Raw genomic sequence first — 25,051 nt, 5'->3', positions numbered from 1 at the left:
CCATAATTTTGCTTTGAACAAATGTTGCAAGACCTTGGCTGGTTTCCCCTTCCCAAAGAGACAGTAAATAGCAAAGTCAATGCTAAACTCCAGTAGAGGGTTTTCTACTGTTTGGTCTTCAGTCAGTGTGGTCTGCTGTTGGAATCCAAAGTGTCTCTCTTGCGTGAAGCACTGTAGCCATTCAAACAACCGTTCTGGCGCTTGCTCAACCCGCCATTGAGAAGGTCTTGTATATGCTGCACTATCAAGTTTATGGCAACTGGCAGGAAGAATAGGAAAAAAGAATTCTTGAAACAAACTGGAATTAATACTTACATATCGCTGTACATACTAAGCACCCTTTAGGGCAAGATGACTAAAGATATGCACTTAACCAGTTCCTCTCTACCAACACCTCCCTTTCCCCCCTGCCACCATCCAACCTTTAAACAGATGGCTTTATAATTTGCAATGACTGGGGTTAAAACGTGTATTTTTATTCTGCTTTACTATTCCAGGCTTGGAGATAAATGAATCCTTGAGGAAATACATTAGACATAAGCGTGTGAAGGAGGATCATTGGCTAAACTATTCCGTTCACATTATAGCACATCCCTGCACTGTGATAGGGTGGTAGAGGCACAATTCTTGCCCTAGCTAAAGCTACTTTGCAAGATCTACGGAAAAGTATCAGCAACAAGGAGAATAGCCTAACCAAATACTGTAAGAGGCAGAATACTCAGTCCAAGGCAAGACAGGTAAAGATTCAGATATTACATCCTCATTCATAGCATCTAACGTGCTGGTTTATTAGGAAGCATTTTTGCCCAAGATACAGTATTAGTACTCCATAGATTGCAGAATTGCTATCTGGCTCAGAATAACTACTAGACGGTGGTGTAGACTTGAGTCTGAGCACTGTCCTTATTTCAACAAGTCCAAAATTGAGGTGGGCTGGAGTCCTAAGTTTTTATTAATCCACTGATTAACAAACCTCAAAAGTTAATATTCCCATATTGGCCCGTATTTTCCGATGCCTACGGGTGCGTACGGGCTGTGTACACACCCGTAGGAACATCAGAAATGCCAGTTTCAGGCATGTGAAGCACATGTGCTGAAAATCGGCATTTCTGATCTGTCAAGAATGATCTTTGATGTCCCAAGACCTGCCATTTAGGTTGCTGACAATGGATTACTCACAGTGGAGCTGGTGAGACAACAGACTATGGGGGCATGAAGTGGCTCTCTAGCATAACCTAAAAAATCAATGTATTGGATCACCCTGGATACCAGTTGAATACACAATAGGAGGAGGTCTCATTCCCAAATTCCTATTATTCTGGTTTCAACACATATTACTGCTATAGTCCATGACATGAACACTTCCTATACCTTGTCAAGATCTTTCGCCTACAAATCGAATGTGAATAATTACAGCGTCAGAAGTTAGATTTTTTAAAAGAGTCTTCCAGTCCAGGTGGTAAGCCAATGCTGAATTATGTCAGGAGATACATGGAAACAAAAAAGGTTCACAGCACAATAACTGATCTCACCCAATAGCCATCAGTAAACTACAGAACAGCTACTTTGCTGCAAGGAGGGAGAGGGAGGGATTGCATAAACATCATTAAAAACAAGCAGCTTCATACCCAAGTTTTCAGCTCCTCTTGGAATGATGACATCTGCATACTTTTTAGTCTGTTTTCAAAAAAATAATGTTTACTTGGTGGTGTATCACAACAGAATAGTAGATTAAAGAGTGGACCCCAAATTTATACGTGGCACACGTGCACTATGATGGACCAAGCGAGAATAAAAAGGGGAACTAGTTAAGGCCTTTGTTATTAAGCCAAGAACCGCATGTTGGGAACCGATGGCACAAATGTGGGGCTTTAGACATAAAAGAATCTTGTGGGACTGCTGCTTTTTAGTAAAGCAGTTTAATCTGTAAATCCATGTTTCATCAAATAATACATTACACAGTTTGCTGCAGTTCTATTTACAGAATAGATGTTTTAAATGAAGGCTTACTCCTTTATTTTACTGCTTACTTAGATGGACATGACAAAAATACACCTTTAAAGCTCATTTCAAAAATTAAATCTTTTTAATGTAGTGCTCGAGTTATAATACTTGCATTTATTAGTACTTTGGCCCATCATAAACACCTTTGATAAAATACAACTTCATAACAGTCACTGCATGCAAAACAAAAGCTTACACAATTTTCCATTTTATAATTATAGAACTTAGCATTTTATAATTACATAGAATTTACAGCACAACAACAGGCCATTTGGCCCAATTGGTCTATGCTGGTGTTGATGCTCCACACAAGCCTCCTCCCACCCTATTTCATTTCAGCATATCCTTATTCCTTTCTCCCTCATACTTATCTAGCTTCCCCTTAGATGCATCAATGATTGTACAAAATGTAAGCACAAAATTATGGTTAACAAATTTTAAAAACACAAAATAAAACCCCATTTAAAAAAAAAGGTTTCTTAACTATAATATAGCAGAAGGAACCATGCTGGTAAATACTTTATCCGTTGTGTTCTTTGCCAATTTGACATTTTCTAGACATCAGGCACCTTCTAGTCCTGTGAAAGCGGCAAGGTTTTTTTTTATATACCCAAGAATGTAAATACAGAATTTAGTCCAGGCTTACAAAGACCAGAACTTCACAGGGAAAAATATCTGTAGGCAGTTTTACATTTAATTAGTGCCTGCAAAACAGCATTCAAATAGAGACATGTGAACTCTGTGCACCATTCTCCCAAGCTCACTTAGCTTGGTGCTATTATTCTTAAATCAAGGTCTGTTAAGAAGCCATTTCCCCCCCCCCCTTGGACCAGGACTTGTGCATGCATTTTGCAGCTGGCACGAGTAAAAGGCCACATCACGACAGATCAATAACAAATTGCAGAAGAGAAAATAGACATTTGCCAATTTTACAACAGAGCTTAGTGATTTTAAAAAGGAATAGCCATATAGGGCAGGACTACAGATCAAGGTGGAACGAACAGTTTACCAAACAAGTACAATAGGCACTTAATCGGACTGCAGCACATAGGACCCATTAAAAGTGTGGTCTCCAATACTTCCTGGATTCAAAAAAAAGTTAGGCCTTTTATGCAGCCACTAGCAGAAATATTGCACATCTGCCATCAATATAAAAGTTCCCTAAAGCAGAAAAGGTCAGTAAGATATGCATCACAATTATGGGGGGAAAAAAAAAAGTGTTACCGTTGCTGAATTACAGATTGTGCACAGCTCGGGTCTCCATATTACAGAAAGGATATAGAAGCACTTGAGAAAAGTGCAAAAAATATTTACAAGGATGTTACCAGAACTGAGGGGGTACAACTATCAGAAAAGACTGAACAGGCAGTGGCTCTTTTCTCTAGAAAAGAGATAGAGAAGTGACCCGATAAAGGTCTTTAAAATTATGATGTGGTTTGATAGGGTAGAAGTAGAGCTTGGGGCCATAAATACAAGATGCTCTCGAGGCAGCTCAGAGAAGGTTCACTCAGTTGATTCCAGAGATGAGGGGGTTGACGTATGAGGAAAGGTTGAGTAGGTTGGGACTCTACTCATTGGAGTTCAGAAGAATGAGAGGCGATCTTATCGAAACATACAAGATTGTGAGGGGGCTTGATCGGGTTGATGCGGTGAGGATGTTTCCACTGATGGGTGAGACTAGAACTAGGGGGCATAATCTTAAAATAAGGGGCTGCCCTTTCAAAACTGAGATGAGGAGAAACTTCTTTACTCAGAAGGTAGTAAATCTATGGAATTTGCTACCCCAGAGAGCTGTGGAAGCTGCAACATTAAATAGATTTAAAACGGAGATAGACAGTTTCCTAGCAGATAAGGGAATTAGGGGTTACGGGGAGAGGGCAGGGAAGTGGACGTGAGTTTAGGTTCAGATCAGCCATGATCCTATTGAATGGCGGAGCAGGCCCGAGGGGCCGTATGGCCTACTCCTGCTCCTACTTCTTATGTTCTTATGGTCACTAATTAATCCAATGAGGAATTCAGGAGAAACTTCTTTACTCAAGAGTGGCAAGAATGTCAAACTCACTACCACAGTGAGTGGTTGAGGTGAATAGCATTTAAGGGGAAGCTAGAAAAGTGCAGGAGGGAAAAAGGAATAGAAAGATATATTGATAGGGTGCGAGGGAAAGATGAAGTAAATAGAGTGGGAGGTGGCTCGTGTGGAATATAAACACCGGCATAGACTGGTTGTGCCGAATGGCCTGTTTGTGCTGTAAATTCTATGTATTCAGTTTGGGTTTTGGAACTGCTTGGAGACAGTCAACTCACATTTCATTGAAGACCCTTCCAGGTGGCAAGAGATTTTTTTTTTTTTTTTTTTTTAAATTAAAAAAAAAGTTTGGATTTAAACCAAAATCCCAGAAGTGTGCCAACTGGTTACATTATTGGAGTGGTTTTCAAACTGGGGTTCACTGGCCTTTGGAGGTCTGTAAGGAGTTTGCAGAGTTAGAACATGAAATCCAGATTTCTACTCATACATCTGTATTTCAACAGACCCCACATTCCAAGCAGGATGTTCCCTTTGACAGCAAAGTGGCCCTTTCTGCAGTACAGCATGCTCTACCTTTGGGTCACTGTCTAGGCCTTAGAACACAGGATCTTCAGAAACATGTTGATATTTTCCAAGGGTTCCTTCCCCACATAGTAAAGTTTAAACCCATTTTAGGTGTCAGCTGTAACTCAGTGGTAACACTCGCTTCAGAGTCAGAAGGTTGTGGGTTCACGTTCCACTCCAGGAACTCGAGCACATAATCTAGGACGACACTCAAATACAGTACTGAAGGAATGCTGCACTGTCTTGGGTGCCGTTAAACCGAGGCCCCATCTGCCATCTCAGGTGGATGCAAAAGATCCCACGGCACTATTTCGAAAAAGAGCAGGGGAGTTCTGCCAGTGTCCTGGCCAATATTTATCCCTCAACCAACATCACAAACAGATTATCTGGTCATTACCACATTGCAGTGCACAAATTGGCTGCCGAATTTCCATTACAAAAGTGACTACACTTCAAAAATACTTCACTGGCTTTTTTGGGACATCCTGGAGGTTGTGAAAGGTGGTATATAAATGCAAGTCTCTTTCATTACTAGGATGCCAGCTGATTGGGCAGAGGCATGGGGGGAGGGGCACAGAAACCAAATGCTGGAGAATATGATCAATCAAGATATCTCATCATCCTTGCTTAGAACTATTTAAAAAAAGGATGGCTTTACAGTATTAAGAGACTTTAGCTCCAGTAACTGGGCCTGGCTGATCAGCTCAAGAGCCTATTAAAACAAAGATGAAAATTATAAAATTTTGGAGAATCAGGACATAAAACTGAGATGCAATATAATCACACCCAATAGCCATGTATCATGTACAATGGCTTAAAAAAGGGATAATTTAAAATTATAAGTTTTAAGTTAAATGGCCCGTGAAGCAGAAACCTCAGACTAAAGTGTGGCTAAGAAGCAAATTAGAGACTTGTTATTGCCAGCAAACATCTCAAATTAACCACAAAGCATCTATCCATCGACTATGAGCTATGTAGACAGGAGGGTCCAAAGTTCAAATCAATGCAGTGCTGGCTGATCTTAGCTAGGATAGCAGTAAAATGTGGCACTCCTAATCGCTATCCAGCAACTCCTGCTGGAAAGTGATGCGTATAAACAGAAATGGACTCAACTGTGATACCCCAGTAGTTGAATAGTCTGAAACCACACAGTCAAGACTCACTTCAGTGAGACACCAGATTGCACTGAGATCTCATGGAACTTTCACCTCAAGGCAGCAAAATGTCTTCAGCAGTGCAGGAGAGGAGGGTAAAGGCCAGGAAAGAAAATCTACAGGTCAGGTGAACTTAGATACTAGAAAAATGACCACAGAAACAGGAAAAGCTATAGGTTGATTATTTTGGAACGCTACAAAAACTAGGTCTATATTGAAGACAACAAATTTTATCTTAATATTTAGACAAGTAGATATTAACTCAGGAATATACCGAAGGTCTATAGTGGAAAAAATGCATCGAATGTCTACTGGGGAAAAATGTAAGACAAAGGCAAGTAAATAAAGTTTACTTAATATTTCAGAAAGAATTTCTGCATGGGAGGGTTTCTAAAAAGAAGTTCTTTGGAACTAACGACCATTAGCTAGCCGATTTGAAAATGCTGGTCAGTATAAAAGTAGATTTTCAGAATAAATGGAAATCAATTAGAAGTGGTAACAGCAAATAGGATTTCAGCAAGGACCCGTTTATACAATTCATGAGTGATGGTGGAGACTTTCTCCAGCACTATAAAAATTATTTGATGGTACCAAGCCCTTGTGGTCAAGTAATAGTGTGAAGAAAATGGTTTTAGACTTCCAACTCATTGGTTTCACAGGAAATGTACATTATAAATGGGCTTCCATCAGTAGTAGAAAGGATGAGGATTGGACTGATTAAATCAATCCAAGTCTCATCAACAAGGCTATCTAAGTACTGGACATCTCTCAAGGGCATCAGATTATAAGACAACACAGGCTATTCGAACCTTGTATAAAATAGATACTGGCAGAAGCCACATATACAGTACTGCATGGAACTTTGGGCATTCTCATCCATTTTGGGTAGGGCCCAGAAAAAAAAAAAAAGCGCGAGCAGGATTCAGAATGCTGGGAAAGCAGTTTTAAATGGAGATGGGTTAAGACAGGATACAAGCCAAGTTTGCAAATAAAGAGTTAAATAATTGTGCCCATGGGTGACAGAAACTGAAAACAATGCAAAATTAAACAGTGGTCAGAACACATTTTCTTCCTGACTCCTCCTCCCATAGAGCAGTAGATATGGGACAGATACCCAACAGACATTAAATAATTTATATACAGATCATGATGGATACAGTACGTTCAGACCATGAAGGAGTCATGAATGCATCTCCGGACTGGATAATCTGAACTGATGTCCTGGAAGCTTGTCAATATACCTTAAAAAGGTGTTGGGGGGGTTAAAAAAAAAAGTTAGTTTTTATTTTCTTGGAAGTTTTACTTAATCTCGTCAGTGGACGATTAAATTGAATGACAGTATCTAGAAGGAAAGAGTTTGCTAGGCCAAATAACCCTTTATCGAAAGAGCTCATCCAGATAGAGCCCACTTGGCTTGCCTGGGGCCCAGACATGGTCTACATTACCTATTTACTGCTGATAATGATATTGGTCATCAACATAGGCCAAGTACAACAGCACTGCCATGCTGTCTGGAGGTTCATGTTTCTACACCATGTGTCAAATTCATGCTGCTATTCAACCACAAGGACCGTCACAGCCAAGTTTGTAGGAGCCAATATGTATGAAACATTGGGAGTAGAACTGTAGGTATGAGATAGTTATAATTTCTGTGAGCTATGGTGACTGTTGGCTCCCATAAAAACAGCAAATTCTCTTGCCCGATTGCCAAATGCTTTCTACTACTTCTAGCTCAATATAATTGGTATATTGCTTACATTATTTCCTACAGAATTTCAGTAAAACCATATTTTAAAAAGCTCATTCTACAACAACCCCTGTCCCTTAGCAAGCTCAGTAAATCACTTACCACTCAGTCATGGCAGCATTGGTAACAGAAATTAAACAATAAGATTCAACTGCTAAAAGGAACAAGGTGGCTAAACAGCAGCACTCCACCATATTGTGAAGAGACAGAAAGAGAGTTAGGTGCACCCAGAGTGGGCACTCAGCATGCCACCTCCTAGAACCTGAACAAAATGTTGTATTGATGGCCCAATTATACTTACCGGGAGGCAGAATTCTTCAAAAGCTGGCTTGACAAATGTTATGTACTGTGTTAAAACTTGTTCTAGGTCCCGCTGTCTTTCACTGATGTCTCTTAATACTGAAACAAAACAAGGAGCCATTCTTACTGCAGTTACAAACTGAGTATTTACAGAAATACCCACTTCAAAAAAAATCAGCACTTTAAAAATAAAATTGCAATAGTCTTAATTAAATTTTAGTTGACAATGCTCTACTTTATTTAATTCTGCAGTACTGTCTGAAAAATGTGAACTTCTGCAACTGGAAGCAGTATAAATAATTGCTCTATGCAGTTTAATACAGTCATTTAAAAAAAAATCAAATATGTGCATTAATTTAAAAAGTTGCATTTGCAGGTTTCACAATATACTGCAGCGCAAGTCCACTGTGCCACAGGTTTGTTATTCACACAATAGAGTACCCAATCTCAGCCAGCTTACTCCAGGAAGCAGAGTGGAGATAAAAGGGGGGGGGGGGGGGGGGGACCCACCATATGCAAATTAATATTTACAAAGTATTCCCCTTTCTCCCTTCTAAAGCATTCAATCATGGAAGCCTACATTTAAAATAGCAACATGCTTTAAGGTGGGCTGGATGGCAGGAGGGGCAAGGATAAAAGAGTCGACAGCTCGGCCATATTACCACTCCATTTTCAGCTCCCCTGGCGTGGTCAAGGTTCGAGTGAAAAATCAAAGCCTTCCAATACATAGCATTTATGCAAATGAGCCACTTGATCTATGCAAGTCACATGACTTACTGTGCTGGTGCCAGTAGTCTTGCAAAAATGATATCAGGCAATGTTTGAGAAGTTCAACTTTTAAACTCCAGTGATGGAATGTCACATAAAACAGGGCCTCTCTAGAACAGAAACAATATTTTCATGCCTACAGGAACACATTGAATCAAGACAAGTATTGTTCAAAAAGTAGATTGTCAAATCCTCAAAACAAAAAACAGCAAAATGCACGTTAAAATGCAAGAGAAAATTGAAAACAGTGCAGGCTGGGTATCAGAGACTCCCAGGTGGTCTCTGAAAACACAAGAGCTCGTATCTACAAGTGTGATGATACCAACGCATCATTTAAGGTTAAAAAACTAATCACATCTTAAATGTCCTTTGCAACCATAATGTAAAGCGTCGAATCCACGGTTACTTAGCATCCACTATGCACTCGTATCTTGCGTCCTTCATGCTTTATTATGCTTCCAGTAATTGTTTTGTCTGCAGCAGTTTTACTGTACTCAATAAAGAAACCACTCATCTTCATGAATAAACCAAACATGGGGTCCAAGTGGGCCATCACCGAGATGTATTTCAAAGTCTTCCAAAAGGATGAAGGTCCACAGCAACCATCCATAGGTGGACAGGGTCCAGACAGGTGATGGTACTGCCAACAACACGCATCAACGGCTGGATCCTGCACACTGCTTTCTCCAGGTAGTGCAATGGAAGCCAGGGGTTGCCAGAGGGAAGCAGACAGGCTCGCCACATTCTGAAGTCCTATCACACTTCCTCTTCACACCAGAGATGGTGGCGGTCATTCACCTGCTACATTCTACTGTGCAACCCTGGAACAAGTTAGAGGACACTGTTGCATACCATTATGCAGTTTGGGGACAACAGGTAGAGCAGATTGAAGGATGTTTTTTTCAATATGGAGGAGCAAATGGGAAAAAAAAATTCCCAGACTTTGTCTTTCTCAAGCATTGCATTTCACAGCTATTTTCTTTTCAGTGTGTACTTTTGAACCCCCCACCCCTCCAAATTCTCACCATTGAAATGCCAACTTGTTGACTGATCAGTTATCTACTATATTTACAGACAGCACAAACCACCACATCATGATAGTTTCTACCTGCCCTGTACCTCTGCGTGACAGCCTGGTGTCTGCATCAGTGTCCACAAACAGCTTCATCTGAAACATGTCCCGAATCTCCTGCACGTAAAAGGCCAAGATGCCTTCGAATAGCACCACGTCTGCTGGGTAAACAGTCACCGTCTCAGATTTTCTGGAAAAGGTAACATGCAGAAATAACAGGAACACTTCAGTTTCTACTGCCAATGATACATGGGTGCTAACTAGAACTATTTTATCCTCCCCATTGAGCTCACAGCCATTTTTTTTGTACACTAGATTCCATTGAGCAATGAAATGCTCTTTTAAACCCAATTCCCCCTCTCTCTGCACATCATGAATGCCCCAGGGAAGCTTGTATAAGGTTCCATTCTAGGCTGTAAAACTCATCCATGTAAAACTCCCAGCGTAGTTCAGTCTGCACCAAACCTTTACTTATACGGAAGAAAAAAAACCCAGTATAAACTGAAACTGCTCAGCCACTGAACACCAAGCAGAAATGGCTCACTGTAATGGTCCCTACATGCGTTTATATTATACGAAAGAAAAAAAAGATTCAATTCAACTTCCTGAAGTACAGAAGGTACTATTGCAGCTTTGGGCACATAATGTACAGACCTACATGTTTTACTTGAAAAATTTTAAGTCAAAAGCCTTTATTAAATTCTACACTAAAAAAAAAATCACATTCAGGTCAGGATGATCTGAATTCCTAGTTCTAGGAAGATTGTTTTTAACAGTTTAAAAAAATTTCATTCACACTTTGTAACCAGAATACATCAAAATATACCCCAGGAAAAACAGCTAATCTAAAGATGGAGAAGAGCTGGAACAGGTTACCAAGGTCTAAATGCACCTGGGAAAAGGGGAAGTTGGGCAGGGGAGGGCAAGATTTTTTCTCTTTTTAAAAAAAAAAAAAACAGCAAAATTGGAGATTGAAAGGTTAAGTTTTCAGTTGATACTTGCAACTTGATGAATGGGTTCATTCATTCTTCAGCTCAGAACTGAACAGGAACTAGTTGATGGGAATGGAATTTCTGGTAAGAGAGAAATTTTCTAGCCTTGTCCAAGCTGCATAGCATCTCAAGTAAATCACACACAACCTGGATACAGTTCATTTTTGGGGTGGTATTTAAATTGCTTTCAATGTAGCATTACTCTCCATTTACATTTTAGTGGGGCAAGTCTGCCCCCCTGCCTCTCCCCCCTCTGGTCAACAAACCTTCATTTGGGTTGGATTGGGTAGATTATGCCAGCTGGACACACCTGGATGCTATAGCTTAACTAAGAACTTGGGAGCATCAAAGTCACTGTCCATCAATGTACTGCACAACATTCAAGATCATGCAAATTCAGAGAAAGCCAGACCACAACAAATGGGAACAGTTATGCTGTATACCCAACCATTTGGTGCAAAAATCTGCGATTTTGACTCCATTTCAGGAAATGTGTAAACCTATAAAATCTTCTCCGTTTCTCGTTTCCCCTCCTCTTAAAATCTCTAGTTCTAGCCATTTCAATTAATTTCCATATAACATCTTATTGCTTCAAGTGGTTCACCCGAGTAACAACTTGCATTTATATAGCACCTTTAACATAGTAAAAACATCCCAAGGTGCTTCAGACAAAATTTTACACAGCCACATTAAGGAGATATTAGGACCGGTGACCAAAAGCTTGATCAAAGGGGTAGGTTTTTAAAGGAGTGTCTTAAAGGAGGAGAGGTGTAGAGAGGTTTAAGGAGGGAATTCCAGATCTTATGAGTCAGGCAGCTGAAGGCACAGCCACCAATGGTGGAACGATTAAAATCACAGATGTGCAAGAGGCCAGAATTGGAGGAACGCAGAGATTTGGGAGGGTTGTAGGGCTGGTGGTGGTTACAGAGCTAGGATGGGGAGAGGTCATGGAGGGATTTGAATTCAAAAAAAGGTAAGAATTTTAAAACTGAGGCATTGCTGGACTGGGAGCCAATGTAGACCAGTGAGCACAGGGATGATGGTGAACGGGACTTGGTACAAATTAGGATCGGGCAGCAAATTTTGGATGAGCTCAGGTTTACGGAGGGTGCAAGTGGGAGGCCGTCCAGGAGAGCATTGGAACAGTTTGAGTCTAGATGTAACAAAGGCATGGAGGAGGTGAGGCAGGGCAGAGATGGGTGGAGTTAGAGGTAGAAATTGGTGGTCTTGGTGATGGAAGAGGATATGGGGTCAGCAGCTCAACTCAGGGTCAAATAGGATCCCATGGTTGCAAGTGGTCTGGTTCAGCCTTAAGACGGTGGCCAGGGAGAGGGATGGAGTCAACGGCTAGGGAACAGAGTTTGTGGAACACCATAGTCTGTCTAGTTACAGAGTCACTATCTCCCACTTTGATTATGAAATCCTGCTACATCTACCAGAGCGCTGTTGTACAAATTTACCATGAAAAAAATTAAATACAAAAAAGGGTCAAAACTCAAGCAGAAAATGGTTACTTTATTTGAAACTACATTGTAGAACCTGGGTGGTAGCACACTCACCCAAGTCAGAAGATTGTCGGTTCAAGTCCCACTCCAGAGACTAGAACTATAACCTTGGCTGACACTCCAGTAGAGTACTGAGGGAGTGCTGCACGGTCAGAGGTGGCGTTTTTCGGATGAGATGTTAAACCGAGGCCCTGTCAGCTCTCAGGTGGACGTTAAAGATCCCACAGCATTTTATTCGAAGAGGGGAATTCTCCCGGCTAACATTTATCCCTCAACCAACACTATTAACAGATGATCTGGTCACTTATTTCATTGTGGTCTGTGCACAAATTGGCTTCCCTGTCTCCCACATTGAAACAGTAGTTACACTTCAAAAGGTGCTCAATTTGCTGTAAAAGTGGTTTGGGGCATAGAGGTCATGCAAGGCGCTATATAAATGCAAGTTCTTTCTTTCCACGCCATTCAACCAGGACAGGCCATTAGCATTTAATTGCAAACTACACAAGACAAATTTCCAACTCCCCGGTTAAGTTCCTCTCCTCCTTAAAGCAAGGGACACTTGCTGGGATACAGTTCCTCGGAAGCCAATCATCATGGCACCTCACACAAGTGGTCATTATTTACATGTGAACATAAACATAGAATATGATCAAGCTAATCGATTGGGGGGGGGTGGGGGGGGGGGGGGGGGGGGGCTAAACCATGCACGAGAGCCAAGCCTGATCGTCTTCACCAGATATCTACACACCAGACACCTGCAGAGGTTAGTAATCACAAAGAAGGCAGGCAACATAAATTTTCCCTTCTCTGACGCAAATGTAGCACTCCTACAGTTACCACAGCTGAGGTCAATCAATGTAGCACACATCAGGGATCAATTTTGGGACCTTCCTATTCTGTAAGGCTCAACTAGTCACTCTGATCCAGTTGATAATTCTGAAACCAAGTTGGGGAATGCAAGTACAAAGAATATGTCAAGCTCTAAATTCATTGCCTCAACACCCCAGATAAATCAAATACATCTGTTATGCACATCATTTGACGCCAATGAAATCTGCCAATTACTTGGCCTGCAAGCTACATTTAAAAACAAAATATGATCTTTTAATATAATTTACCTGGAATGGGAAACAAAGTCATAGACAGGAATCTCGACCGTTTTTCCTTCAAGGATATCCTGCAGGGTATTCAATATTAATTCATTATCAAAGGCATCTGCAAAGAAACATAAAATTGGAGGGAAAAAAAATTAATTGTGCCTCAATAAAGATTACAGCAATACATAACTAAATTCTCCATTGCGGGCTCCTTTGCCAACATGCACGTACCTGGGTGATCGAAGTTAAACTGGCCCTTCATTGCTTTTCCTTTCTGTTCAGCGGTCAAGACTTGGTAAAAGCTGTCTTGGCTCACGACAACCACCTGCCGCTTGTGATGGTCGATCTCATTTTGGCCGAGTAGCTGGACTATTTTTGCACAAACAGAGGACTACCTCAGAAAAAATGAGAAACATGTGAATAGAGAGACTGTAGTTCCTATATTAGTTATTTCACCAACATTGGGCCCTACCCTAAACCCCCTCCAAATATTTGCCTTTAAACACAAAACTATACAAGTAGAATAAGTAAACTGTATTGAGAGTTGTGGCAGTGTTAAATAAAAAAAAACATTCCTTAACATTTTCCACACTTCAAATTTAAAAACAAAGAAGTATAAAGATACTGAAACCAACTATCAATAGCTCAGCTAAGACACTAAACTGGGATTACTGTCTCCTGTAGTCAGACAATGCCTGAGGCAGTGTGGGGCCATTATCACCAGTAGGCATAACAATACCACAAAGCTGGGCACTACTGCCACAAAGTTATGTCTGTTGCATTCTGTGAAAAATGTTTCTCACAAAATTAAGCACAGATGTTATCAGATGCAAAAGCAACAGATTGCAGTCACTTGGATTTCAGTAAAGCATAATGATCAGCATGTAAAATGTTCCCAACTATGATTGACAGCCAAATGTATATAGTTATAAATGGTATCCTTCCAAAATGGAGATTTGACCTACTTAACAGAGATGGAATGCTTATTATGGTTATAAATCAGTGAAACCCCTCCCATCCAGAAGACATTGAAAACTTGCCATGTTTATACTTAAGCAACATCCCCAAATGTGTAAGACTTGAGTTATCAAGCCCTTCCATTGAGTGGGGGAGGGGAAGAAAAAAAAGAGAGAGAAAAACCATAACAGTTGAGCCCCATGAACACCTCCAGCAGATCATTGGAAAAAGTGATGCGGGAGCAGGAACCATGAGATTCTCCCGCTAAGCCTGGGGGGTACTGCGTCCAATTGCTGTACCCCCATTTCTGCTCTGCCGATCAGCGCAGCACAAACTGGAAAACTTCCCGCTCTTCACGACTCACCTACTTGCTGGGCTAACATGCAGTGTCATCTGGGGTGCTAGGTGATGGTCAAGACGATCACCCAGCATTGGCGGTGTGCGGAGGCATGCTCATACATTTCCCCCCCTCCGTACAAGCATTTGCTACTAGTCAATTAATAAGTGCGATACTACAACATGGGAGTGAAACGTGATCTCGTCACTGCCACCTGACCACATTATTTTAAAAGTACTAATTAATCTTTAGGCACTCTTGCAGCAACTTTTGATGAATAACTGCAGCAATAAAGTGGGACTGACTGCTGCAGAACCTCCTGAAATGCAATGGGGCAGTTTCTACAGCATGGGGATTGGGAGTTGGCTTTGTTTTATACATCATCATGATTCTGGAATTTAAAAAAAAAAAAAAAAAGTGTTATTGAGGAACAATCTCATTGTCAAACTCTGAAGAATTTGTAACCACAGAGTCCAGATTTCAAGATTCTGGTTTCACAGGTTTGCTTCACCAAATGTTTTGACAATTTTTTTTAAATTTAGGAGGTGGGTGGGGGGGGGAAAAAAAAAAAGAGGGCGAGGAAGCAGCAACCATGTGCTGGCTCCTTGTGTTTACACTGCCAAAACTGGTCTCTTATCTTGACTGCAGAATTCTGCTGTCTGGACAGGAGAGCTGGATTTAGCAGCCTAAATGCAAGGAGCCAGTGCATTAGGTGCACAGATGCTGCTCTACGATGATCCAAAGTAAACTCCAACATTACAGTGCCTAAAAATTAAGTTATACTTTTGAAAATAGTACGACAAGTGCGGGAAGATGGCCAATGAGAGAAACTGCAGTATTATTGGTTATATATTAGTTAGACCACAATTACTGTGCACAGTTATGGTCTCTATTAAATAGAGAGGCACCAAAGGTGATACTAGAACTGAAAAAGGTTATAACCACCAGGAAAGACTGAACAGACTGGGGCTCCTTTCTCTAGAAAAGAAAAAGCAAGCAGCACCAGCACAGACTGGCTGGGCCAAATGGAATTTACAGCACAGAAACAGGCCATGTAATTAAAAATGATCTCATGTTCCAGTCTAATGTTGAAGTACAGAGGCATGGGTGCAGAATTGGGATTTGAAGACATTGCTACAGGTATGCCATCTGCATTGGGATATGTTGCAACAGAACCAAATGAAGGCAGTTTAAGAGAGGGACAGTGGAGCAGTCAATTTTGTCAAATGCTACAGAAAGATTGAGGAGGGCTAGCACATGGTCAGTCACAGAGAATGTCAACCTATTCAACAAAGTCAATGACCACTTTCCCCTTCAGCATAAATGTCACTGCTGGGACATGTGATCCTGCAGCCAACCTTCACTGCAAGGAATGTGTTAGCGAAAGAGCCAAGAACAGGACAGGCCCATACAGGATAGAACATGGATGCATAATATTTACTGAATATTAAACCTATACAAAAATCACAAGCCAAGTACCACGCTTTCACCTGCCAACAGTAATTTCAGAGTACTATGTGAAGAGTACCATGGCACTCCTCCTGTATACCAAGCATTCACCCTGATCATGCACCTGTGCGCCTAACACAAATGCTCCTGAAGATGCGGACCGTGTTAAAATAGCAGTCTGGGATCCAGCACATTTCAGGGCTTACGCTGCTGCAATGCAATCCAAAAAAGATCCACGGCTGGTTTGAGATGAAGGGGTACAATGTACAAAACAAGAATTTATAAAAACACTTAGGGACTTCAGTTATAACCAAAATATGATCATAGAAGATATGCCACTACCCTTCCAGTGGTTCCAATAAACCAAGTAACAGCTAGGATCAGAAATTCAGCAAGTTCTTAGCTCAAGGGATCATTGCAGCTCTTACTGTGCCCTGACAGATTAACCTTATTGTGTGTCTGTGTAGGTAATCAGCAAGGCCACTGGTTTAGTTGCTTTTCATTGTTTTTCCCCTCTATATTTGGGAACCCTGTAAATATTGACCGTCATAGATTGCCCTGTCCTAACTTCCAGAAAACAGCATCAACGCAGGGAACAAATCCTAGATAAGTCACCAAATACAGAAGAGTACAGAATTCTTGGTGCACTGGTGGTCTGAATGGCTCCAGGTGGTCAGACTCCACTTACAAACCCCCACACGACCATGGGCACAGTTTGAAAACTTAAAGCTTAACCATTGGACAAATCAAAAATCAGTTTTCAATACATTAAATTGCAGGGACTTTTCTTAAAAAAAAAAAAAACAATGTTCTGGGGATTTCATTCCACAATTCCATCCATATTCCCTACAGGAGAGAGGAACTGAATAAACCAAACTCCCTTGTTATAATTGGATTTCCAGCATTTTGGGGCGATATTCTGTCTGTCCATTTTTCCACAGGAACTGAAAACAGCTTGGCTATAGGAATGAAGGTGAAAGCTAGAATTTGATTGTTCAGAGAGCTTTGTAGGATGTACAAAGCACCTCTCCTAAAGAGACCAGTAGCCTTTGTATGTAAATGCACAAGACATTAAAAGGTGAAAGCTTAAGCAAAGGCGGCCATGTAAAGAGGCAAATAAAATCCTTTAGCTTTTGCCTTTAGTAAAGTCGAGAAGATTGAGGGATGACCAAATTGAGGTCTTCAGGTTATGATAAGGTAAATAATGATGGATTATTTCCACAGTGGTCAGCAAGGCAATGCAAGTGGGCACGAATTTAAGATAATCACGAAGAGTTAGGAGATCAGAAAGCATTTTACACACAGAATGGGGAACTCATTGCCATAAACCACTGGGCAGAGTCTGTAATTTATTTTGAAAGGGATTAGATTGGGATGTAGTGTCTGCGGAGCAAACAGGAGCACGGAATTGACTGGGTGGCTTATGCAAAGAAAATAGCATTGCAGACTTAGGGACCAAATGACCCATTTCTGTCCTAGAATATTAATGAAATCAGCAGATTCAAATTCCATACCCCAGACATCCCAGTCTCTATGGTTCCCTCAAGCATGGAGATTTTGAATCTGATGTCAGTGTGACCAGGGCACGACCACCTCCCCTGAAGTCTGTGCTACTAGCTAGCCAATTTAATGACCGAGATCCTTTTACCTTTAGACTGGGGTTTTTAGCACAATTAATGACTTGTTGCATATCACTTGAAAGGATAGGAGGGAAAAAAATGTGTATGTGCATTTAGGAAGTGTCTGATCAATGGAGTTAGCAAAGTACTCAATACTTTATTCTATTACCGGTAATTTGAGGTCTAATGGCGCAGTCTTCATCCACTGAAGAGCTCGTGAGTGCTTAATAGATAAGAGACACAGAGGAAATAAAACTAAGGCAATGCCAGAGCAGGCTTTAGAAACAGAAAATGCTGGAAACACTCAGGTCAGGCAGCATCTGTGGAGAGTAAAACAGTTAATGTTCCAGGTCAATGACTTCATCAGAAAGAATAGCAGGTCAGCTCAGGATAGGCTATGCAAATAAAAACCAGCGGCCCTCAAGACAGCTTCAGGTCAGGTTTGCATAGTGTAGCTCCGTCAATGGTTTGGGCAAGTTGTTGCCTATGCTGGATGTCAACAAGCAGTTCCTCTATATCAGCATCAGGTCTGGCCCTGGACAGCCAATACTGGGCTGGTTACTGATCTAGACCTGCAATAAATGCTAAATCGACAGAATTTCCATAGCGCTGTTCTGTACTACCCTCCCTTCTCACTCATTAAAAAAAGGTGCCAATAGCTTTATTTAGCATCAGAGGTCTATTTTCAGCAAAAACATTGTAATGTTTCAGGTTTAGAAGGATTTTTTTTTTTTTTTATTAAATAAAAATGTTGAAATAACTGCATTTACCCGAAGCACAACAAAATACTTACAGCAAACAGCTCCTCTGACCAAAAAGCAAAATACTACCAATGCAAAATCTGGAACAAACAGAAAACGTGTAGGTCAGGCAGTACTTGTGGAGAGAACAGACAACTTCACGTTTCAGATGTGGATCCTTTGTCTGATGAAGGGTCCATATCTGAAATGTTAACTTGTCTGTTCTCTTCACCCTGATGAGTGTTTGAGCAAGAGGAATGCAAAATGCTGCAATCAATGAATTGCAGCTATGGTTTGGTAGTGCTATTTATTTAGATGCAAGTTTCAAAACCCAGCCATTCCACATCAAAAGGTTTAATATATTTCAAAGACATCACTTTGATAACTTCTGCAATTATTTATGAAAAGAACTTTTAATCTCAGGAGGTGGCAGACCTTTACTACCAGGCCATCGTCTTAGCATTTAAGGCTCAACAAAAAACCAACATCCCATTTTAGCATCTGAATTCAGAAATGTCGATGAGGGTCACTAATTTTTTTATTTAAGTTATAAGGTTTAACCTTGGAATATCCACTTTCAATCACATGCTTTGGTAAGGATAGCAATCAAGACAACTTGTAGTACATTTACTTCAGTCCACTGTTGCCACCAACAGACACACAACTTTAGCTGCAACTGGTAAACAAGCCAGTGCTTCTGCTTTCAGGGGGTCAAGAGCCCTGCCAAACAAAGCGATTGCCCACAGGCACTTCAAGAGAGAGAACACTACCCCACCAGGAGACAAACAATCTTACCACAGAAGGCAGAAACCGCTGTGCTTTTGCTTCCCGAGTAGGTAGAGCAGCTCATCCCACTTAGGTAGTGGAAGGAGGAGTAGCAGGCAAGTAGAAATCCAAAATTCAGCTTTTTGGGAGAGTTGAGGCTCGGTCAATTGAAAAATGCAAAAATTAAAATAGACAAGATTTGTTAGGCAAGGGTATTAAGGGTTATGGAACCAAGGTGGGTAGATGGAGTTAAGATACAGATCAGCCATGATCTAACTGAATGGCAGAACAGGCTCAAGGGGCTGAACAGCCTACTCCTGTTCCTACGTTCCAAGTGGTTCTGTACAGCTACTGAGGAAAATATATTCAAACCTGGAAACAAAGTCACAAATCACACTAAAAACTGCTTGTGCGCAATAGTTTTTCTGCTGATCCAGCTGCAATTTACCCTGTGACATCAACTGAGCAGCTTTTGCCACACTTGCACCCTGAAGCACTAAAGCAGAAAGAACTAGTGTACTTGTACTGACTTTGTAATACAAAAGCCCCAATCGAGAGGAATGCAGTGATCAACAGAAACAAAGTAGCACAAAATGACTGAAGGATCAATTAAGGGATGCAATGCATGGCACAACTCAAGCTGCTAGCCAATGAGGAAGAAAGGATGTTAACACAATCTTCCTAGACAAGAGAAAATGCTGGAAAAACTCAGGCCAGGCAACATCCGTGGAGAGAAATTAAGAGTTGACATTTCGGGTCGAAACCCTTTCAAAACTGGAAAGGAAATAAAAGAGATCGAAGGCAGGGCTGCGATAGAACAAAAGAAGTAAAAGAGGGAACAAGAGAAGTAAAAGAGGGGCATTAAGAGGTATTCAAAACCAGACAAAAAGTGGTAATAGGACAAGTGGAGACAAAAGACAGTTGAGATTAGGTGTGAAGTGTACTGGCAGGATGGGAAGAGAGAAAAAAAGGGCAGGGGGGGGGGAAAAAAGGGAAGACCCAAAACAAAGGGGTGGAAAAAAAAAAGTAAAAATGTAATAGGGGCTGAGGTTATGATCTGAAATGGTTGAACTCGATAACAATTTCAGATCATAACCTCAGCCCCTATTATATTTTTAACTTATATTTTTTTCAACCCCTTTGTTTTGGGTCTTCCCCTCCCCCTTTCCTTTTTTTCCCCCCCCCCCTCTCCCATCCTGCCAGTACACTTCACACCTAATCTCAGCCGTCTTTTGTCTCCACTTGTCCTATTACCATTTCGTCTGGTTTTGAATACCTCTTAAAGTCTCTTTTACTTCTTTTGTTCTATCGCAGCCCTGCCTTACCTATTTTATTTCCTTTCCAGTTTTGAAAAAGGGTTTCGACCCGAAACGTCAACTCTAATTTCTCTGCACAGATGTTGCCTGGCCTGCTGAGTTTTTCCAGCATTTTGTTATTTCGGATTTCCAGCATCTGCAGTATTTTGCTATCTTCCTAGACAAGGCTCAGCTGTGATTTTTTTTGGTAATTGAAACCTTCACTGGGTCAAGATTTTCACTCAGTAGTCAGAACATTCAGCAACTCAATGAAGTACAAGATGCTGAACAGGCTGAATTGCCCAATGCAGCAAGCATATACCAGCTATTCAACAAAACTATGTCACAATAAGACTGCGTTCATCAGCACAATGTAGCGTAGCATTAAGCAAGGCACTGGTGTGCATGAGTGGCAATGATGTGCTGCAAGGTTGGTGTTAGACTAGTATATTACACAGAAAAAAATGTTATGCTTGTTCCATACTTAACCACATGATATAACACTTAACCAGCAGAAATGAATAGTAGCAAATTCACAATACATGCAATAGAGAGATACAAAAAGACATAGCACTTTTCACTATTGGTGATGTCATTAATCTGCAATATGGCAGGATTTAAAGCCCATAATTTAATTTTTAACAGTAAATAGGAGTCTAAGCAAACTGTGATCCAGCACCCATATGCTATCAAAAAAAAATTGCATGAATTTTAAAAGCCAATTCAAAAAGGAAACTAGAAAATGCTGGAAATATACAGCATGTTAACCTGTTATTTCTCTTTCCAGATGCTGACTGGCCTGCTGTACATGTCCATCATTTTCTATTTTTATTTTACATTTTCAGCACCTGTTGTTCCCACCCCCTTGTATTCTATTTAAAAAGAGAAAACCAGTCTTTTTGGTTGGCGTTTGAAAATCAGGAGTGCTATATATAGCTTCAGACTTTTTCATACCACTAAACAAGTGAAAAGCCAAAACAGCAGCAACCACAAAAACGACCTGCATTTATAGAATGCCTTTCACAACATTCCAAAGCGCTTTACAGCCAATTACATACTTTTTGAAATATAGTCACTGTTGCAATGTAGGAAAAAAAACAGGACTGCTGCAAATCCAACTGCCCCAAGCCCTTGCAATCCTTTATTTGCAAGGCAATAATTTCACCAAAACTAACTGATGCCGCTTATAAAATCAGCAACATTCTGGAGCAAACTGTGCACACACATACAGTACAATTAGCAACTAGATCATTGTACCTTTGCTTCATTTGTACAAACAGATTTGAGGGCAGTTTTATGATCATAGCTTTTACACCACTCCTGGTGAAACCAGCCTACATTATAAACATGGCACTTTTCACCAGGACAGAAATCCAAATGTGTCGTCACTTTTAAAATCAGTTCTGTATAGTGGAGGTTCCCTTCATAGTATTGGCAATAGGATATAGTAAACAAGTGGTAGATTAGACATTCTAACTAACCAGTTATTTATATTTTCATGTATGGCTGAACATAAGAGAACCCCCCTTTAATTCTGTATTATAGGAACCCTACCTATGTATCTAATGATTATATCAATTCCAGCTCTAAATCATAAGTAGACACCGAGAGGGATACCAGTCACTCAAATTCAACAAAAGTATTACTTCAGTTATGACAACTTTTACAGAGACGTCATCTTTCTCCTATGAAAGCCATTCTAAAATGGGTACATAATCAAAACAATTTAAAATTACGTTCAACACGCGTAATTTGGTTAATTTTATACATGGAGCCACCCCTGGCAAATTCAACATCTCTTCCCCCTCCCCCAACAGAAAGAAAATGGCCGGACACTCCTCTTCCCATAACCAGTTACTATTTCTCTCTCCACAGATGCTGCCTGGCCTGCTGAGTTTTTCCAGCGGTTTTGTTGTTATTTCAGTTACTATTTAACTTGGGAGAAGTTTTCTAATTGCAAAAACATCCGATTTAAATACGGCTTTTTTGTTTGTTTTGTTGCTTTGGAATTCAGGAACATGTGCTGTGTGACTAACCTTGAGGGAGGGAGGGAGGGAGAGAGAGAGATTCTCACAGGAGAATAGCAGTTTAACACATGGCGGGAAGTAAGCAGGCGGCTGACCAGGCACAATATGCAGAGAACATATAGCAACAAACCGTACCCGTTTGGGGGAGGAGTCTGACGTATTAGACAGGGCTCAGACTCTTTAGAAACACAAGAAAAGTTCAAGCGCGATTTCCCGGTTACTTCCAAAGTACCCCTCTGCAAATTTATAAAACTTAAAGCGCTACCAAGCAATACACATCAGAGTGTAAACATGAAGGGCATTAACACATTCAAACCTGACCTATCTCCAGCTTGCACCCCAAGACACTCCCTCCGAGCAAATCACTGACGATATTTAAAAAAAAATAGTAAGTGACTTGTAAAGACAAAGGATGCGGATGCAATGACTGGAGGGTTGGACTAGTTTCCCTTCACGCTTCCGACTCGACAATTTCTAAAGCACCCGCCATGGCTCGCACATTAGATTGATACATTTCGCAATAGTATTCCGAGAGAGAAAAAAAACAGAACCTGGAGTATCTAGTTCCCCGATATACAGTAAATCATTTGCAACTCTGTTGCACCGAACAATGCAACCCGCACCAGCTGACACACGGAGTCCTCGCAGCCAGGCGAGAGGGTCTAACCTCCATTCTCCCTCCCCGCCTTCAGCCCTTCTCGGTGCCGCTACAAACCACACCGGGAGTCCGGGACAAAGCGGCGTGGGCAGCAGCGGCTAACCCAGCGTAAACCACGCGGTGCCACCGCCACCACTTTAAACTCGCGAACAAATCGATGTTAAAACGCATCAGTCGGATACATAAGCCATACTTTCCCGCTGGCGGTGCCCCCTCCGACCCCGATTAGAAAGGGTTTGTGGTTCTGCACCGTCTGGTCGCTGTCTCCTGCCATGATACACACAGAGCCCTTGGTTATTTTTTTCCCTTTCCCCCCCCCCCCACCTTTCACTCCGGTTTTGGCTGGTCCTAGTGAAAAAAACAAGGTTAACTGGATTGGATTTCCTGTAGCATTTCTGAAGAATACCCAAATTTATAATACTGGATGATGACTCACTTCCCCACCCACCCCGCTACAGTAGACTGGGTAAGCCAGGCTACTGATTCAGATAACCGCCATCCTCAGTAGCACTGCATAGGCATTCCAACTTTATACTCAAGGGCAGGGGCGGAGCTGCATCTGAGCGATGGAGAACCAACCATCCACAGCTCACTTTATGGGGAATAACCAATCAATGGCATCTGAAGTAGTATGTCGTAAAAAAATCTTTTTTAAAACATCTTTTCTTAAATCTGTACTTTTGCAGAAATAATTATTAAACAACTTTACAAAAATCCAAAGCGAGCATGAAGGTATAACTTTTATCTATGTTAACTTCAGTTGTAACTGGTATTTAAAAAAAAACTCTTGTTCTCTTTATTCCATTAATTAATAAAGATCTAATATGCTATGAAGGGGCTTCTAAAGACCAGACCCTTGCATCCCTCAATACTTTTACACTGGTGCGAACAACAACCCTCAAGTCTCATAAATCATGAGTCATATACTCTCAAAAATCATGAGATTTGGTAAGAAACCACGAGCTGCTATTTTTTTGGTTTATAAACCTCATTAGTGACTTTATTTAATCTCTAACAGGTCACTGCTCTTTACAAAAACTATATTACTGCACCTGAAAATGCTTTACAAAAAACTTTTTAAAAATCCTACCCGTTATCACCACCTGGTGCCCAACACAACCAGCATGCAATGTAGTCCCTGCAGCTGCCAACCAAAGGTAAGTTTTGGGCGGGGGGAAAAATCCACACCCTCCCATGGAAACAGGAGTTGAGATCAGCCCCAGTGAACACTGATGAAATTGGTGATGCAAAAACTTTTATTTTCCCTTCAGCTGAAAGGTAACCCTACAGGTTCAGCAATGTGCCTGTTGAATACTTCACCACTCTTCCTGCTCTTCCTGGAGTGGCATTAGGCTCGGTGGCTCCTGTTGGGAACACGGGCACCATTTCAGGTGTACTCTCTTGATGGGTACATAAATAGACTGTAACTAAAATAACTTTAAATAAAACTTAACAAATTAAATTAAAATTGTGTTGGCCGGGGTGATGATGCACTCCAGTCCCCGCGGCGCCCACCGGTCACGGAAGGCCTCGAGCATGCTGGCGGACACCACGTGTTCCATCTCCAGGGCCACCCAGGCGCGAACGTGGCCGCGGAAGAGAGGCCGTCGGGCCAAACGACCTCCTCGACTGCCTGCTGCCTAGACCAGTTAATGGCCACTTTGGCCAGGCCCAGGAGCAGTCCATTGAGGAGGTCCTCCAATCTGCCCGCTCCCCTCCGTACCGGGTGACCAAAGATCAGGAGCGTGGGACTGAAGTGCAGCCAAAAATCAAGGAGCAGCCCCCCCCCCCCGTTTCAGGTGTACTCTTTTTGATGGGGTGGATAAACAAATTATCTGTAAATTAATAAAACTTTAAATAAAACTTAACAAATTAAATTCAAATTTGGTTGGCCGGGTGATGATGCACTCCAGGCCCCGCGGCGCCCACTGGTCGTGGAAGGCCTCAAGCGTGCCAGCGGACGCCGCGTGCTCCA

General features: G+C 41.3%; 1 protein-coding gene across 1 annotated transcript; it reads right to left on the bottom strand.

The window, feature by feature from the left end:
- Nucleotides 1-88: 88 nt before the first annotated feature.
- Nucleotides 89-23,593, bottom strand: LOC147121775 (uridine-cytidine kinase 2). The gene is made up of 7 exons (XM_085982268.1): nt 23,270-23,593; nt 13,461-13,620; nt 13,251-13,347; nt 9,683-9,825; nt 7,797-7,894; nt 1,629-1,677; nt 89-259 (listed from the first exon to the last, which is right to left on the bottom strand). The coding sequence occupies exons 1-7, from the start codon at nt 23,348-23,350 to the stop codon at nt 123-125; spliced, it is 765 nt and encodes a 254-aa protein (XP_085838394.1). The 5' UTR covers nt 23,351-23,593; the 3' UTR covers nt 89-122.
- Nucleotides 23,594-25,051: the final 1,458 nt, after the last annotated feature.

Source organism: Somniosus microcephalus, chromosome 3, assembly GCF_052327205.1.
Source record: "Somniosus microcephalus isolate GS21.2 chromosome 3, FLI_Smic_1.0, whole genome shotgun sequence".
NCBI lineage: Eukaryota > Metazoa > Chordata > Chondrichthyes > Squaliformes > Somniosidae > Somniosus > Somniosus microcephalus.
Note: the sequence above shows the minus strand (reverse complement) of the source record. Positions and strands in the feature narration are given on the sequence as shown.

Coding starts and splice junctions, on each gene's coding strand:
- LOC147121775 (XM_085982268.1), bottom strand. CDS start 23,350: ATGGCAGGAGACAGCGACCAGACGGTGCAGAACCACAAACCCTTTCTA. Junction 13,621..23,269: donor GGGGCACCGCCAGCGGGAAA/GTATGGCTTATG, acceptor TTTCTGAGGTAG/TCCTCTGTTTGTGCAAAAAT. Junction 1,678..7,796: donor TTGAAGAATTCTGCCTCCCG/GTAAGTATAATT, acceptor TTTTGAAAACAG/ACTAAAAAGTATGCAGATGT.